Source organism: Vespa crabro, chromosome 12 (genome assembly GCF_910589235.1).
Source record: "Vespa crabro chromosome 12, iyVesCrab1.2, whole genome shotgun sequence".
Taxonomy (NCBI): Eukaryota; Metazoa; Arthropoda; class Insecta; order Hymenoptera; family Vespidae; genus Vespa; species Vespa crabro.
This window is the reverse complement of record NC_060966.1, coordinates 2,572,149-2,592,321: the sequence shown is the minus strand read 5'-3', so window position 1 is coordinate 2,592,321 and position 20,173 is coordinate 2,572,149. Positions and strand designations below refer to the sequence as shown.

The 20,173-nt window shown below is 27.8% G+C and overlaps 1 protein-coding gene across 4 annotated transcripts; it reads right to left on the bottom strand.

The window, feature by feature from the left end:
• Nucleotides 1–3,841: 3,841 nt before the first annotated feature.
• LOC124428282 (cytochrome P450 4V2-like) lies at nt 3,842–19,742 on the bottom strand. 4 transcript variants are annotated; one of them, XM_046972184.1, is made up of 9 exons: nt 19,540–19,742; nt 18,890–19,103; nt 18,417–18,657; nt 17,998–18,145; nt 5,393–5,462; nt 5,241–5,331; nt 5,031–5,100; nt 4,137–4,939; nt 3,842–4,048 (listed from the first exon to the last, which is right to left on the bottom strand). In XM_046972184.1, the coding sequence occupies exons 5-8, from the start codon at nt 5,455–5,457 to the stop codon at nt 4,809–4,811; spliced, it is 357 nt and encodes a 118-aa protein (XP_046828140.1). In that variant the 5' UTR covers nt 5,458–5,462; nt 17,998–18,145; nt 18,417–18,657; nt 18,890–19,103; nt 19,540–19,742; the 3' UTR covers nt 3,842–4,048; nt 4,137–4,808. The 4 variants fall into 4 exon arrangements, 2 of the variants coding, with proteins under 2 accessions (XP_046828140.1, XP_046828141.1); XR_006943118.1 differs by lacking the exons at nt 3,842–4,048; nt 4,137–4,939; nt 5,031–5,100; nt 5,241–5,331; nt 5,393–5,462 and adding an exon at nt 15,470–16,292 and having other exon boundaries at nt 16,382–18,145; XR_006943119.1 differs by lacking the exons at nt 3,842–4,048; nt 4,137–4,939; nt 5,031–5,100; nt 5,241–5,331; nt 5,393–5,462 and adding an exon at nt 15,470–17,558.
• Nucleotides 19,743–20,173: the final 431 nt, after the last annotated feature.

The following is a 20,173-nucleotide window of genomic DNA, read 5'->3' as shown; positions in this document are numbered from 1 at the left end:
AATTGTTAACTGATTATTAATGATTTAGCAATGATTAGATCTAAATACTATATAAACTTCTTATTTAAATAATTAATTATTTCGTTTTTGTAAGGATATTCATCATCACCAGTTTTACAATGCTTTACGCAAACAATGAAAACAAACGTATTTTTTGACCGATTTAGATAGAGAAGATCTCATTTTAAAGAAGAATGTTTAGGTATAGAACTCACTTTTTCGAAATTTTCCAAAAGCTTTATTTTTTATGAAAAAAATTGTGTTAAAAAATGATGTTCTTTCTAGAATAGTTTATGCAGAAATATGAAGCTTTTTCAAAAATTTCAAACAGTGAGGTCCTAGATTAAACCTTCATTTCCAAAATGGGGCTTTAATTAAGAAATATGCTTTGTTTATAAATTGTTGAATTGCTATTTCGACATTTTTTGAAAAGAAAAAGTTTTGTATACTGTCCTCCCTGTGAAATCTGCGCCAAAAGAGAAGTTGGAACCTCCACGACTGATTTTCATATCTACACTGGAATGATTTGTTTCGGTTTAGTAAACGATAGCTCGCTTGTTTGTTTGCATAAACTGATGATGCTAAGATTTTCTGAACGCTAAGAAATGCGTTTCACGATGTTCTTATGGAGAAACAAAGGACATTTTCATGAACTTTCGACAAGTGACTTTACGACGAAAATAAGGAAATGCGTGTTCAATCGTTCATGTCAATGGATCTGAATTTTTAAGATATTGTTAAATTTTAGAAAATTTTGTAGTTCCTTTTATATTTTATAAACTAAATCGTAGAGTTTTTATAAGCAATATGTAATACATTGACAAACATCTAGATTAATAATTCTGAAATCGTAGATTCTCTGAGGCTGAATGATTCCGTTATTTCTTTTTCTTTTTTTGTTGTATCAATGTAAAAGAAAATAATCGACTAATTTATATTTTGATTCTTTTATTTGATACTTTAATAGGACGTTACTATCCAATATTTTATATTTCCTCCACTGATAGTTGATGTGATCTATGTTGCCGATTGATTTTCGATTGATTTTCCAATAATAATAATTAGTGGTAGATTAAAGATCAAAATACGAGTTCGTTTCCACATTATTTTTTATGGATTTCTCTGTAGGAGTAATTACTATTACTACTACTATTACTATAATAATACATAATACAACAATATAATAATTGGAAGAATAATAAGAAAAAGGAAAAGTAAAAGAATATACTCACATTTATTACATGTGTCCTCTGTCCAAAATTGTTTATTCCCGTAAAGTTTGTTATCTTCCGATTCGTAATTCCGCGCATATTTTAGAAACACAACATGCTTAGGACGTTTAATCCGAGATTTTCAAATAGCAAAGTATCACCAGTGCTTTTACTATTATAATATAAAATAAACATAATGTATGTAATACTTAAATACGTTTTTATTATTATTGAATTATAATCAGTAATAGACTACTACTACTACTAGTATATTTATAATAGAGTATATTAGTATATTAATAATTAGTATATTAGTATATTAGTAATAGAGTATTACTACTACTAGTAGTAGTAGTAATAGTTGTACAATAGAACAATAGAAGTAATAGTTGAAATAGTATAGAGTAGAATAGTCATGAAAAGAAAATCACGTGAAAAATACGCTCGAAGGTAGAGTGGAAATGAATTCATGTTTTAATTTATATTAAGATAATATAATATAGAAGTTTTCACTACTTATTTTTGGCAAAATATTCTACAAAATCTTATTTTTTAACCTATATTTATATACTAATTATAACAATTATATTCAATATTCTTTATGCAATTGCGGAACAAATGCGTACCAACGTTATATCTAATTCGGATCGCTGCGAAACCACCTAAAAGCGACCATCTAAAAAAGATCTACATTTAAGAGATTGAAAAATGTGAGGTCACAGCCTACTTCACCGACCACTTCAGAAACATAACCTCATTGGATAACATTAACTTACTCAATGTTGTTCAAATTAGTTAACTTACTCAATGTTGTTCAAATTAGAGAAAGTCTTTATCCATTGATCATTTATTACATAAAATCGTATGAAATAATGAGATCCTTTTGTAGTTTTTGTGTAATTCTTATTTTATACGGTTAATAATTTATATCTGCTACAAATTACCTACAGTTATCCACAGGATTCGTTATGTTTATATATTAATTATCTATATATTATATTTATATAAATTAAACATTAGACGTCTCGCCGGCTTTAACGTAACATTCATTTTTATCAGAATTTCTTCTATTGTTACTGGCCGTATTTTAATGATAAATCCTTTTAACAAAATAGCAATTATTACCTTCACATTGTGAATTTTTTATCTAAGAATGTAAAATCAATAGTAAATGCATTTTCTAGAATTTATGGAATACAATTTAAATATTATTTAAAAACAAACGTAAGGAATAAATGTAGCCACAAGATTGAATGTCAGTCCACGTGCAGAGATTAGGCGAGCTCTTTACGCCGGACGTAGATCATTGGCCCGTACTCTGAAAAACGTACACGTGAATAGCAAACAGCGGCAATGCAAGAGTGAAAGAGTAAAAAAAATGATTGAATTTTAATGATAATTAATGAATTAATTTTATTCTTCTTAATATTGATAAATACGATGAAAAGGGATTACTTGTGTAGTTTCTATTTAATTGTTTTATAACATGTCTTTCATTAAATGCCTAAAGAAAAGATTAGTTTAACAAAATGGTCATTTTAGCATTTAAAAAATCTCATCTTCTATTTATTCTTTATTTTCTAAAGGCTCTTTAGTTGGATCGTTTGGAAACAGTCTCGTGAATAAATAAAGTATTCCTGCAAGAATTGAAACAACTCCATATAAATCTAATACTTTAACTGATATTCATAAATAATATTAACAAATTTCTGCTAAGAATGTGAGAGAAAGAGAGGGAGAGGATGATATGAAATAAAATGAGAATTAAAAGGAAGGATATGTGTATAGGATTAGAATACCAAAATTTACATGATATAGTTTTTTCATAAACTTCCGTTGTGTATGACGCAACTATTACATATGCAGCTTCGGCTGAATCCGATAAAAAAGAATGTTTTTTGCTTGCATACTTGATAAGTTATGCTTTCTTTCTCTATCTATCACTCTATCTCTCTCTCTCTCTCTCTCTCTCTCATTCCCTTTCTCTCTTTCTTTCTTTCTCTAAAATAGTACGAAGCCGCCGGAGTAGAGAGGGAAATAATCAATCCAAGCTTATAAAGACGCAACGTAAAGACAGCGTTTCTCGCTTGTTTGGTAGTCCATATTTTGTCCAATCGCTGAAATCATACACCTTACGAATGAAATGTAATGAATAGCGTAATTGTGTGATGGATAAAATCATATTTAAGACTGAATCAACAAACTGAAATTTATGAATTCACTCTTCACTCGATCACTTTCCCGTCGCGTGCGTTGAATAATATCACTCGATTCGTTTGGTTGAACGGCCTAATTACCTTATTTCATACTAGAATTATTTTAACATTATATTTTATAATTTATAGATAGGAATTTTTAAACAAAATAGATTAGTTGCTTTGTCTAGTTTCATCGCATAAATAATAAACCCTACATGTGCCAGTTGAGTATTCTCATTTACGAGAGAGAGAGAGAGAGAGAGAGAGAGAGAGAGAGAGAGAGAGAGAATTTATTAGATTTTCAAAATAAGCAATGAGAATGAACTTCGAGGGATCTATTAATTATTTATTCATTATATCAAATTATATGAAATAATTAGTGGACGGTTTTTGTACAGTTTTTATTTTATACAGATAATAATTTGTCTCTGCTACAGGTTCTATACTATTTATGTACTATTATTATATGTTTTAATTAATTTCTTCTGTCAAATTTTAATCTTATTGGTTTTGCCGGTTTTAATGTGAGGCTTATCTTTAAACCTATTTCTGCAATTCCTTTTGGATTATTTATTTTAATTAAAAATCTTAGCAGCGTAGCAATGATTGTTGTCATATTTAGCATAGAAAAATGTTGACCTAAGAAAATAAAATCAATTGTAAATGCATTTTATTTTAGAATTTTCTGGAATATATTATAAAATAATCCATAGGAGTATGTAATTACCTATGCAATTTCTTCGACCGTAACTAAATAGAAAGAAATATGTAAAACAATTCTTTCCCGATAGGAACCTATCGGGATCGAATATTAATGGCCGTGGCCAATATTTTGCGCTTCTAGGAAATTTATAAATGAGAAACATTGCTGAACTGCCTTTCGGTATAGTCCAACCTTCTCTCATTTAATACAATTAATAAAAAATATTATTACTATATAATATATTCATATTATTAATGATAAAGAACTTAAAACAAGTCATTTTGTATGCAGAGATATCTTCTATATCTTGCGTCACTCTACGGGCGATGACTGGACCTGCGAAGATGTAATGTTTCCTTGATCACACGTTCCAAAAGTTTCATACTTTTAATATCATTATATGTTATTGGAACACGTTTCGGATCGTCTGAGCAGTGAATTTGATTTAGTTCCTCATATACTTTGTACTTTGTGATCGAATATGTGGAAGACAGAATAAGAAGTTAATATGATTATAATTTTCGTCGGATACATAATGACAAATTATTAAGAAAATGTATTATACACATTTTTGAATTTCCGGGAATGTTGCAAGCATTAAGAGGACATAGCTAATGGTTGTGGCTGAAGTTTCGCTTCCCTGAAAATAATATACAGTTTTCCTTAATTGTCATTAATAAAAAAATGTTATTCCAATTAAAAATAATAAATATGACTTGCAGCTATAATTATTGTATTCATTTCATTGCGGATATATTGCTCCGAATATTTTCCCCTTTCGTGCGACAATTCAAATAAAAAATCTAGAAGTGTCCTTGACTTTGGTTCTTGAAAAATGAACAAGAATCTCATTAATATTATTAATAAATGGAAAGATTGAAAACTAAATTTTTTTAAACATATATTTCATATTTTTACCTAAATTTTCCTCTGTCAATTCCCGATTAATTTTACTTTTTAATATAAATTCCTTTTTTTCTTTGATTATCTTTAGGAATAAAAAACAATAATATATATATGAAAAATAATATTAAAATTTTGAAATTTTGAAAAGTAGAAATACAATTTAAAAAAAGTTTCTTCTAATTATACTTTGTTTTTAAAGTTATCCAGATAAGACAAACACACCTGATATTTCTTTTCTATAGCAGTGTTATGAAAAATTATGTTTGTATGTAACCATAATTTGAAGATCCTCTGTGCAGCTATATCCATTCCACTGAAAGAGCAGACGAAAAATATACAATACATTACGAAAATAAAAGTTTCATTATTATTACCATTCTATTGCTTCAGCTAATTTGCAATCCGGATTTGTCAGCGAATTTATTTTCGTACCCAGCATGTCGTCTTCCAATAAAAAGTATGACAAAATTATAATAAACTTTAAGTAAAAACGTCAATTTTATACACGTATAAAAATTTCTAAATTCTACCACATATTATATCTAATGTACAGCGAAAAATGAAATGGAAAACGTCTAATTCTTCTCCAACTGAAGTTTCCAATTTTTTATTAAAACGATAGAATAATTAATGAATACATCCATATGCGATTTTGTATGTTTTAAAAGAAAGACATCATTTAAAATTTTTCGATGATAATTCCACAATGATGCTGAAAGTCAAAAGGAAAGCAATAGATTAATTTATATACTTTACTTATTTTATTCGTCTATACATACATTTATTTGTATCTGCATATAAAGGAGTAAAAATTTTTACTGTTCAAATTTCTAAAATTTAATATTTTATATATATATATTTATGTATTAATAAACAATGTAGAAAATAAACATCAACTGGAGCTGTTAATAAACCGTTGCCCACAGCAGTTTTGAGTTTTTCATATTCCTCGCTCTTATCAGTAATATTTGAACTATTGAGTACACTCTTTCGAAAAAAAAAATAAGGATAAAAAATAAGAAGATTATAAAATTATTAAAAATTATTAAAAATTATTAAAATAACGTTAATATATCTGACTTTGATATAATCGGGATTGTCTACGATTACAAATAATTTCGTTCCTAGCCATACACGCCACAATAATTGATAATTCTTACGGAGATTTAATATTTGGTTGAATAAAGCTAAAACAGATTATAAAAAAATATCAGGTAAAATACTTCAATATAAAAAATTTAAGATGCAAGTTTACTAGCTGTATCACTAATAAATGAATGAACATTTCTAATAATCTGATATGCTTTTGGACCAGAAATTCCTTTAATCTTATTAAACATATGTAATTTATTTAAAATGTATTCTGCTATTCCATAGAGCAATCCAAATAAAATTGTTACAATAATAATTAATATTACAGTAAATTCCATGATGAACTGATTCAAATAGAATGTATGGATATAACTTAATAAAATAAAAATAATCTAGCGATTATAGTTATAAATTTTGTAATTTACAGACACTCTGATTGTACAATGCAACTCCTATGATTCTTCTGCCGCAACAGTAAAAGCGAAAAATGAAGAGAGAAGTTATTTAAATATTGTGGTCTATGGACTTTGTACATTCAATTGGAATTTGCTTACACAAACGTTTCTTTTGCACGATCGCTCGATAATGATTATGTTATTACACAACTTATAAAAAATATAAATGCGACAACAGCACTGACGTATAAAATCTTATTCATTTAGTTCTTCATTGGATTGATGATTAATTTGTGTAATTATATTTTCATTCGTTTCTTATTTTAATATGTATTTCTACTTCAATAATCATTATTTATCTTGTTCATAAGAAAAATAAGAATTTCCAGTTTTAATTCTTAAAGAATATTAAATAATAAACACAGATATTAAAAATAATTTATAGACTATTTATTGTTACCCGCAACCACACGTTAAAACAAAAAAAAACTTTGATAATCAAAACAACAACTTATTTACAATAAACAGTTTAACAGATTAACTCTTTTAATAAAATATTCACATATTTTCGAACGTTCGCTTAGTTCGGGTTATCGTAGAAAACGGATAACAACCGATGTTTACGTGTCAAAATTTCTAATGTATGTCTAGAGACATCTAGTTCCGAGTTCACTTCAAACAACTCTACGTCGGATCATAACAATATTACTAATAATAATATTATTATTAAAAGTATAAAAAATAGCAATATGTATAAAAAGGACAAGAAATAGATAAAAATCGTCAAAGCAGTAACGTCCGTGGTATATACAATGTGATAAATAATTTTCTAAAAGTATTCTATGATAATGGTAATGGAAATGGTAAAAGATGAGAACGATAATTTTATTACTGACTCAAATGGAGTACTAAATACCCGGAAAAATTATTTAGATTGCTTATTGAATGTTGAATTTGAATGTAAACGGGAAATAGAAAATCTTAAGTTTCACACGATTGAAGCGATGATTAACGAACTGATAATTTTACAAGTAAAAAGCGCGATTGAAAGAATAAAGAATCACAAAGTACCGACTAATATAATAGTATTATAGAATAGTTTTAAACGTAATTGCTTCATAACAAAGATTCGAGTTTTATAAGTATATTCATATTTTTATAAATTTCTCTACATCTTTTATATGTTCCTTTTATTTATTATATTATATTTTTATGGATGGTAAGGAATTTTATGCGTAGTAATTGATAATATGTAAGCAAAATAAATACGTACTAACTGCATAAATAAAATATCATCCACCAATCCCTCATAATTTGAAATGATTTGATATAATTAATAATTAATTGATAAGTCTATTCAATATCATTTTTATTACTAATTTTCAAATTCTTAAATATACTCCTTTAAATTAAAATTATTATATAAAAATGTACCAACTCAAAAATGTATCCTTTATAGGTTTCCTTCTCCAGACCGAACGTAAATTTAATCGATGGGAGAATGTAACTAATGTTACATTCCCGTGTCACGTGAATTATTGATTTTTTTTCATGTTATATTAATAATCATTTGATTTGTCATTATCTCTCATATTTCAGTCATCTTCAATTTCTATGTTTCTTTTCCAATATTTTCATTCATATTCATTAGCTTCTCTATGCTTTTAACATGATCAATAAACATAGGCGATTTATTATAATTATAGGCAATTTATTATAATTATAGCCAATTAAGGTCGCCTTGATATTATTCAATAAATAGAATGCAACGTCTTTTTATTTCATTTAATGGAATCATGGCATATGACTGTGGGATTGATAAGCGTGTTGAAGCATATCATATTAAATAATATTCATATACTGATTTCAGATTCCAGTAACACAATATTATTATATATATATATGTACATACATATATATATATCTAAAGAAAGTATACTTTCTCCAAGTAGATTTGTCACGCGTCTCATGGCCCGCCCTTCCTTTGTTTTTGTTATTTACAAATTCTTTTGTTACCCACAAAGCGAGCCGTTAAGATTTGGGGAGAGAAACTGGCAGTAAGAAATAGAACGTAGACGAGAGAAGTAGTACGAGAGTAAAATATAAAATTTAATAATAAACGTGAATTGTCGTTTCTTTGTTCACAGAGAAACATATTTCCGTTTGTCACTTCACCCTAATTAAAACGAGTTAAAATAAAAAAAATTAAGTTATTATAAAACGACAATTCTTTGTTTATAATGGAAAGAAAACTACAGTTTGCATTTAAGTGTGTGGCATCACCAAGCGACAGAAAAACAAACGTGATTGCTATAATCTCTATCACAACTGAGGATAAAGAAAAATACATATTGCCGGAAAACGAGAAATTCGTAAGTAATCACAGCGAACTAATAAAAACGGAAAGTTATAAGAGAATGAAAAAAAGCCTCAATCAAAGAGGCCAGGAGAAAAAAATATGGATTAAATGCACACAGGAAATGGAAAGTACGTATTTCAACGAAAATGGAAACGTAATATTCAATGATATATACCTAGACGAAGTAGTAGAGAAAGACATAGTAGAACCCGCACAGGAAAAAGAACGCCAAGTAGATTTAAAGAATATATCGGAACAATTTATGATCGAAAAATTTGTGTGCTAACATTCAAATGCCGAACAATGGTTAGAGACATTTGAAAGAGAGTGTCAAAGATTCAAAATTAATAGAGATAACACAAAAATCGAAATCCTAAGATTATTCTTTGACAGAGCATGTGTGGATTGGCACTCAGCAACATTAACAGCGTTAACAATGGAGGCTAGTTGGAACGAATGGAAACAAAAGTTCTTGAAATCATTTGCAAACAAGGGATGGAATACAGGTATATACGCTACATCCTACAGATATAAGGAAGGTTCACTGATGGAGTACGCTATGAAGAAGGAAAAACTACTACTCGATATGGACAACAATACGAAGACCCTGATAATGCTTATAGCAGCAGGACTACCAGAATTTATAAGAAATAAGATAGACAGAGAAAAGTGTCAAAATTCGACAGAACTATTACAGGAGATAAAGAAATGTGAAAATCTGGTAAGTAAGAACAATTTTAAAAAGAAGAAAAAGGAAAGACAAGATAACAACAAGAAATTTGAAGAGAAAAGACCATGTAAGAACTGTGAAAAACTAAACAAAGGTATTAGATATCACTCAAAGGACACCTGTTGGTTTAGAAAAGAAACCAGAATAAACAAAAGCAACTCGACGATAGAAGTAGACCTATGCAAGGAACAAAAAAACGAATAACCACACCATTGATCAAAGTAAAGATGATATTAGAAGAGATGTTGGAAGTAAACGGAACATATGACCCAGGTTCCCAAGTCTCTCTAATAAATTCGAGACTAGTTAAAATAAAAAAAAAAGAAAAAGAGATAAAAGATAAAAATAAAATATTTTTAGAAACGGTCAATGGTGTGACACAAACAAAAGGTTTAGTAACCATTAAAATAAAAATTTTCGATAAAGAAGAATACGTTGACGTATTTATCGTAGAAAGAAATGACTTTGAAGATTTTATTATTGTGTTGGATATGATAAAGAAATTCAAACTAACCCAAGATGAAAATCTACAAATATCTCGAAAGAGAGAAACACAGACAAAAGAAAATATAAGTACAGTGGATACAAAGAAAGAAATAAGAGAAGTTAAAATAAACTTTAACGAACATGTGAATGAGGACGAATTTAGATCAGATCTGAATTACTTGGATAATACAAAAAAAAACAAAGATAAAAAAACTAATAGAAAAAGACGGGATATTCTATAAAAAAATTAGAAACAAAGAAAAAATAATCTTATCTACAGAACTAAGCTTAAAATTAATTAAAGAAATACATTCTGAATGGTGTCATATAGGCATCAAACAAATGATAAGCAGGATATCTCCTTATTACACAGCTAAAGGAATAACGGCAAATATAAAAAAAGTTTGCCAAAACTGCAAAATATGCATTAAAAACAAATCTAGGGGGCAAGAAAAATATGGACAGTTGTCACAACTAGGACCGGCAACGAAACCATTCGAAATCATGTCAATAGACACCATCGGAGGCTTCGGAGGACAAAGATCAACAAAAAGATACCTTCATCTACTGGTGGATCATTTTACAAGATACGCGTTCATGAGAACATCAAAAACCCAGAATGCAACAGATTTCATCAAGCTGATAAGTGGAATTCTAGAAACTGACAAAATAGGAGTGATACTCGCAGATCAATACCCGGGAATAAACTCAAAAGAATTTAGGGAATTTCTCATAAAAAAGGATACGAAACTGATTTTTACGGCTGTCAATACGCCCTTTTCCAACGGTCTGAACGAGAGACTGAATCAGACATTAGTAAACAAAATAAGATGCAGAATAAACGAGAAAGGAAAAAAAAGAGCTTGGACAACGATCGCTAGAGAATGTTTGGATAAATACAATGAAACAGAGCATACAGTAACCGGCTTCACGCCTAAATATTTGTTAGATGGCACAATCACCAGCATTCTACCTGAAAAGATAAAAAAAGAAAAAATGATAAAGAAAATTGGATAAGAGATAAAGTACTAGCCCTAGAAAGAACAAAAAGATCACATGAATATAACAAAAGAATATTTAACAAGAATAGAAAGAATCACCAATTTAACACAGTAGATTTGGTGTATATAGAAGATGGCAATAGGTTGAATAGAAAGAAATTAGACGAATTGAGAATTGGCCCTTTCCAAATAATAAAAAAAATTTCGGAGTCTATATACGAAATAAAAACAGGGAAACAGAAACAAGAAACTGGATTCTTCCACATAACAAAACTACTTCCGATCACAGAGGATGGAGAAGAGGACTAAAAATTGTTGACACTTTATCCGGGGGGGGGGGGAGATGTAAAGAAAGTATACTTTCTCCAGGTAGATTTGTCACGCGTCTCATGGCCCGTCCTTCCTTTGTTTTTGTTATCTACAAATTCTTTTGTTACCCACAAAGCGAGCCGTTAAGATTTGGGGAGAGAAACTGGCAGTAAGAAATAGAACGTAGACGAGAGAAGTAGTACGAGAGTAAAATATAAAATTTAATAATAAACGTGAATTGTCGTTTCTTTGTTCACAGAGAAACATATTTCCGTTTGTCACTTCACCCTAATTAAAACGAGTTAAAATAAAAAAAATTAAGTTATTATATATATATATATATATATATATATATATATATATATATATATATATATAATATATATAATATAATATGTGTATATATATATATATATATATATATATATATACATATTAAATGTTTTAATTAATTCCTTCATTCAAATTTTAATCTTATTGATTTTACCAGTTTTAATGTGATGCTCATCTTTAAACCTATTTCTAAAATTCCTATTGGATTATCTATTTTAATTAGAAATCTTGTTATCAGCATAGCAATGATCATTATTAATTCAAGCATAGCGAAATTTTGACCTAAAAAAATAAGATCAATTATAAACGCATTTCGTTCAATAAATTTATGGAATATAATTTCAATAATCTGTAAGAGTATGTAATTATCTACGCAATTTCTTCGACTATAACTAAATGGAAAGAAATATATGGAACTATTTTTCTCCGGTAGGAATCTATCGATATCAATTATTAATGGCTATGGCCAATATTTTTCGCTTCTATGGAATTTATAAATGAGAAATACCGCTGAATTACCTTTCGATATAGTCCAACTTTCTGTCTCTTAATATAATTAATAAATAAATATTATTTCTATATAATATTAAGGATAAAAAATATAAAGTATTATTTTATATGTTGATTTTATATATGTATCCCTTCGTACTTTGCGTTATTTTTCGAGCGATGGCGGGATCTGCGAGAAAAAGACGTAACGTTTCCTTGATCATGCGTTCCAAAAGATTCATATTTTTAATATCATCATATGTTATTGGAACGCTAGAGCCATAAATTTGATTTAATTCCTCATATACTTTGTCCTGTGATCAAAGATATGAAAAACAAAATAAGAAGCTAATACGAAAATAATTTTTTTTATATAAATAAATGAAATATCAGGGAATTTAGCAAGCATTAAAAGTACAAAGTTAATGACAGTAGCTGAAATTTCACTTCCCTGAAATAAAAATAGACACTCATCATATCAATTTCATTCAAGAAACAAACTTTTATTGCAACTAAATAATAAATGCGACTTATAGCTATAGCTATCGTATTGATTTCATCCCGAATATCTTGGTTCAAATATTCCTCTTTCATGGGATGATTTGTATAAAAAGTCCAGAAGAGAGCTTTCGTTCTTGAAAAATAAACAAGTATATATGATCTAATATTAATCGTAATAAAATTAACAAATTTTAATAAATTAAGTTTTATTAAGATAATTAAAGTTTCAATAAATCGAAAAAAAATAAAAAATAAAATCATGTAATAAACATGTGTAGATAATTATTTTTACTTGAATTTTTTTTTCTCAATTCCCGATTAATTTTACTTCTCAACATAGGTTCCATTTTTTCTTTGATTATCTTTAGGAACACAATATAATATATATATTTATATATAAAACAAAATATAAAAATGTCATATTGTTAAAAAGAAATAAGGCAGTTTAAAAAAAGATTTGTCTTAAATATACATTGCGTGTAACATTATTCAAGTAGGATAAATATTTCTAAAATTTTTTTTCCGATTGAAGTGTTAAAAAAAATTATGTTTTGTTGTAACCATATTTTAAATATTTTTTACATAACTGTATCCATTAAGCTGAAGAAGGAAACAAAACGCGAATTATAAATAAAAAATTAAATATTTCAAATAGAATAAAATTCAGTAGTATTATCAATCAATAGACTTAGCCAGTTTACAATTTTTTTTATTTATCGAATTTAATTGAATATCAAGCATATAGCATCTTTCAATAAGGAATGTAACAAAAATTTTGAAACAAAGGTTATTTAAAGTCTATGGAGTACGGACTTTACATTTGTGGTCAGAGTTTACGTCAGATAATTCTTATTCATTTCTCGTAGGAGGTGCTTTGCAGCAGCAACAAAAAATTTTGCAGTAGCACTTATCTGCAAAAAATGTGCTAGCAGTCGATTATGACATAAATTTTTCTTCGTTCGTTCTATACATTAATATATAGTTTGTTTAAGAACCTATGAGTATTATTTCACTAATGGATTCAATATATCTTTATTTCCGAAATATAGCCATTATTCTATCATATCAATGATTATGTTAACCTGCAATCACTTAAAAGCAGATAGTTTACAACACATTAGTGGATAATATTGAAATATTCCGATAATATATTATAGAAGATTGCTAACAAATTTGCACAATACTAGGCAGTCTTGAATTAATCAAAAACGATCAAGTATCTCTAATATGCAGACGGCTATCAGTTTAGAACCGGGATTAATAATATATTTCTGTTTCAGCATGTAAACAATGTAATAGTCTCCGATGTAGTTACGTCGTAACAATGATAATGGTTGTGTACGTATGTTCATACCGATTGAAATGTTTATTAAAGTTAAAATTGAATATAATGAATTTTGTGCGAAGAAGATAATTTTCAGCAAAAATTAATATTTACAAATTGTACAAGAAAAATAACCATTCGCCAGGATCATTACAAATTTAATATAATTAATAATCAATTAATAAAATACTTGAATTTATTTTACCACTAAATTTTTATAAATTAGTATATTTATAGATTAAATAATGCAGTTTTATAGCTTATCCTTTCTGTACTTTTTTTAATATGTATTAACCTTTTCGTTACGCCAATGGAGAGCGCTACTATTACATAGCATAGTCAGAACATGTACTTTATCATCTATCGAACTGCTGACAAAACGTAACATTTGATACTCTATGTATGCAAATTATTTACTTCTTATTATTTTGGTCAATTTCTAATTTTATATAACATTTCTATTGTTTTCATCCATATTGAACGGTCCTTTCTATGCTTCTTACATGATAAATATACGCAATTAACGTCATGTTTATAAAACCAATGGTTTTTATAACCAAAGCTTTTTATACCGTTTTGTTCTTTTGATCAAACTCGCATTAATTGGTATTCTATGTAAAGTGAGAATTACTAATCATTCATATTATTAGAATGATGCAACCCTGCGTTTTCTTCAATACCGTTAGGAAAATTTAATAGTAATCACCTATATAGATCTACATAATTAATAATTACCTCTATAATAATAATGTCGTATTCCTTTAACATTCGAATATCTGCACTAAGAAATATTTTGTTATTTTTGGACAAATTTCACAAAAGTATCAAATGAATGCCATTCAGTATCCTCGAACCGTGAATCTTTAAGGAAAATTTTTAATTAAAAAAATTAATCGTGTCTATTCGATTGCAGGTTTATCACGAAAATGGTTTATCGAACAACTACAAAATTTATATTGGAGTATTCGGATAATTGTATAATCATTGACCAACACTAAGGTATCTGATGTTTTAACAGTTATTAGTACTTGCAACTTAAATTTAAAAAAAATCTATTAAAATATATTTTTCGAAACTCTTGACCAAAATACTCATTTATGATGTCTTGAGAAAACTCTTATAGTGCAATAATACAATTCAAAAGGTTACTTGTGATTGATTTGATGATCCTCTTTACAAGGACTTCAATCTCGAGCCAGAAAGTGAACAAAAAATTAAAAAATACTGTAGAAAAAATATTATCTGATATCGTAGATGATGAAATTCCCTATAATATAGGAAACATAAAGAACGCTATTTTAAATATTGTATTTAAAAGAAATAATACATATCGAAGAAAATTCATATATTCATATATTCATAATATCCAAATATTCATATATTCATCGTATATTTATATATTCATATATTCATATATTCATAATTTACCGAATTGAATTTGACGTGGATGCTCATCAATATTTATTTCGATAAAATATTTTTAATAACAAAAATAGATCAAATACAAGGTCACGAATACAAGAATAAAAACAAAATGATAAAAATGGAAAGATATCGATTACCCTATGTAACATACATACATACATATACATTGTCCAAACAAAAAACATTCATCAGTTTTATTACGAAATCTAATGACTTAAATAAATCTAATGTCTTAAATAAATTCACCTACTTTGGGTTAATTCTCTAAGCAGTTAATAACCTCAAACATCTTAAATGGCAAAAAGGGTCGAATCACATATATGGAAAGTATTTTAACTGTCTTACAATGGTTTTTTCATTTTGAGTCAATAGTTTCCGAAGAAACGCGTTTTAAAATATTTGGTTGAAAACAACTTTTATTTTATTAAATGTTTAAAATGTTCAAATCGCTTTTTTGCATGCATTAATAAAGTTTTTTTTTAGTGTTTTGTCCAACATTTTGCAGTGCAACAGGTGTAATTTGACAGTATTCTTCGACTTCGAAAATTGATTAGGTGACATATATTCTGAATTTTAAATATTCGCATAGAAAAAAATTCAAGAGTGTAAACGATTGGAAAAATAATGTTTTAAAAATTGTCACATTGGAGTAGATTTATCAAATGATGAAAAAACATTTTTTCCAATATATTCAGATCATTTTAATGATTATTTTCTTTCGTTCGATGCAACACATAACTTTTTTATCTTTTCGTTCTTCCTTTATTTTCTTTTGATTACATGAAAAATTGTTTCTTGTATGTGTATATATATACTCCACAAATATATATCTATATATGTAACAGAAAGATGAGTTTTATCACACGTTGGAAAAGATGATCTTAAAAAAAATTATAAATTTTCAACTTAATATTCCTACCAGACTTCTTTTATAGTTTTCCTTCCACAATAGATAATTGAAAAATAATCAAAGTAGATTTTCTGGACCAATATAAGTAGCAATCTTCTCTGCTGAAATGATCGTGAATATTATATTCTTCAAAATGTATGGATCCATTATTACATAATTCAATCTGATGCATTTAAATTCGACAAGGTCATACTTTGATCAATCTTTTTCAATTTGATCAATTGAATTTCGGATCACTATATAACATTGGTTTTTTCTGTAAATGATTATATTTGAGAATTTTTTTGATGAAGTTCAAAATCAGATTTTCCTCCCTGACCGTCTATCTCACATCTCTCGTAATTATGTGCACGAGTATAGTAATTTGCCTGATCACTGGTCTATTGACTGTAATCCTGATTACTGACTACGGTGTCTTTCAAGAAGAGGAAGAATACGATTATAATTGTATTGTAAACAAAAAAGATTAATTTGATATAAATACTAAAAGCTCATAAATCCAATATAAAGATGAGATAGCCAAAATAATGAAGATTTCTTAATAATTGTCGAATTCGTTGATGCAAATTTTCTCTACGTTTAACGCATTAATCAGACCATACAACGTTGGCTTACGTGAGCAGAGACTTGTAATCGACCTTGTTAATAAAATTTTGTTATCTTGTTGACATGATAAACAACCAGCTAATGAGAAAATTTACACCTTAATACATTAAATCAATTCATTTTTCCTTGCAATTGTTTAACTTATTACCATACAAAAATCTCGAAGAAGGTGCCTAGGCTTCCTACTATAGTTATTTTCTATATCAATCTGTTGAATCTTCTATCATCCTTTTGTATGTAGATTATTTGTTTTTTTTGAATTACAAACTTGATGAAGTAAACACCAGAAACCTTAACAGTATTAAAATCAGTTTTGGTCCAGAAAGAGCCATCATGCATTGAAATAACTTCATCGGCACAACTTGAAAACTGTAACTGATGGATCTCTAAGATCATTATCTTGTTTTACAGATACCCACATATGCATTGCTCAACGGTACATATATTTGCCAGAGCATCTACCGCTAAAAGTGAATCATTCAATAGATAAAAGTCCATTTGAAGATAGACTGACCTAGTAAGATTAATACAAGAACGTGGTCTACATCTCAAATTTAATCTTCTTTCACCAAGGATCGTTCTATCAACATGAAACAAAGCAATTTTCCCATTCAATTAGCAGATCTAAATAATTTCCTTCTAACGAAATTTATCCATAATATGACCAAAAAGTATGATCGATGGGACAAAAATCCATAACCGTTAACAAACATAAGCTTTGTTACCATTAGTTTTCACAAAACCTTCAGCTGCAATTCTACTTAAACATCATTTGTAATAAACTGCTTCTCTCTTTCTCTATAATTGTTATTAGGCTAGCAGATTCGATAGATACAATTGCTCTGTTTTCATCTCTACATATTTACTGCAGCCATATTTATCAGTATGATATATGTTCTTCAGATGATTCTGATAATCTTTTGAATAGCTCTCTTGCTTTTCTCAATCAGTGCATGTACAATGAATTTTCCAATATGACGTATGGACGAGAAATCATCGACTAACTGGCGGATACGTACCATCAAACGATATTCCTGAATCCTTTGATATTTTTCTTCCCTATTCTCATACAAATAACAATTTCTTATTCAATGAAAATCCAGTAGTCATGGAGTTTTGGATAGTATTGAGGCATGATCTTATGGGGACGACCATCTTTGTGAGGACCTAGTTGTTACCAGGGAGAATATAAATCAGAATCAAAATGAAAAAACAGACTCTTGTAACACATAACATTCAAATACCAGTTCAATCTACTACAGAATGGAGTATGCCTATATTATGTTCATTTGCTTCTTAAAAGATAAAAGGACTTTTATCTTTTAATGAAATTAAATTTAAAGACAAATATTTTACAATGTTAGCTAGTTTAAATAACTTCTTAATCTATTTTATTATTCATTAAACAAATTGGGAGAAACAAAATAATATCTCTTACTTTTTCAGTCAATGTTTCATCTTTGAAAACTAATTTGAACATAGTTCTATCAATAAAAGTGCAGCAGGCTACTTTCACTCTTTTCCAAAATGTGAGCAGTCTTGGAAACTTAAATAGAAAACAAATGCATCTGTAAAAGTAAATGAGATGAACAGCAGCATAGTAATACATTTTTAGATCGACTTCTTTTTGTGTATTTAATTGATCTAACAGATTTCTGATCATCGATGGTTGGACAATTCTGAAACATTGGACATAATAGTCATACATTAGCATAATTTGAAAATAAAGAAATATATTTTCTTTAGAAATATTTTACTTAGCATTGTTCTCACTTGATATTTTCTTGTATGGAATAAAAGAAAAAATTTAAAATTTACAAAAATAATACCACAGGATTATTTCTTTGATAGAACATTTATTAAATTTTATGTTGCTTGCTAATAAACTATCTATGAACGCTAATATATTACCAATTAATATGATACTCCTTTCAAAACATTTTCTCAATTCCCTGTACGATTGTAACTCAGATCCATTATCTTTCTTTCTAGAATTATTCTCATGTTCCAAGATTTGAACAATGCCGTCTTCTGGACATTATTCTGATACTCTGTCAATGATGAATATAATTCATTCTCTTGTAACACTCCTTCATAACAAGAAACCATCATACTAAATGTCCACCTGAAAGACAATTTGTGCTTTGGAAATAATATCTAATAAAAATAACTATTAACAGTAAATAGTACTATTAAACACAATCAATTAGAATTAATAACATGATAAAAAGCTCCTGATACTTTAGTATTAACTTCTCCAAGTTATTATGCTTTACTGTCAAAATAATTTAAATCGCTTAAGTTTTTGATAGGTTAAAAGTTTTCGATTAAACTCATATTTAGAGATTAATTTTTAGTATTTATCAACGAATATCTTAATAAATTTTTCACGTGCTAATTTTGGTTTCTAAAGGAAAAACCTACTAGAAGATTTGGCAAATGAATGACATAGAATGACAATAAAACACAATATGACATATAAGTAGCATTTACTACATTAATTAAAGATTTTATTAGAAAACACATCATGAACCTTTTTTAAATATCAAAAAAATACTAACCTAAAAATTACACACCACCTTTCGCTAGAAACGTTTGTAATTTGAGCGACTGGTATGGACAAAATATGAACTACAAGTGCAAAACGATCCCCACCAACGGTACAAGATGATGACTGTCCCCACCATGCTGTTTGTGGTATCGATGTATATGCTTTTTTTATACCTCTTTCTCGCGCATTTTACAATTAGCTTCGAGTAGGTTAGTATAGATAAAGCTAATTAGATGTGAGTTCATACTCAGTGGACTTTCATATAGATATATTTTTTTGGTGGTAACATGTATCTTGGAGTGATCTGTGCCAGATACGATGTCGGTACATATTTGTTTCATGCCAAATAATAATAATAAGAATAATAAATATAATTGACGCGTATAATAACTAGTATATAAATTTGCGACAAAAAATAAAATTTTGTCTAATGTTCTGTCCAACATATAATATTATTTTAATATAAATTAAAATATGAGTTCTTTTCCACATTAGAGATAGAAATCCTTTCTTTTTTTACGTCTTTTCTTTTGCATGGGAAATTTCCAATCTGTACTATTTCAAATATTACTACTTCAACTATAATTATTACTACTACTGCTACTAATAATAATAATAACAATAATAATAATAATAATAATAAT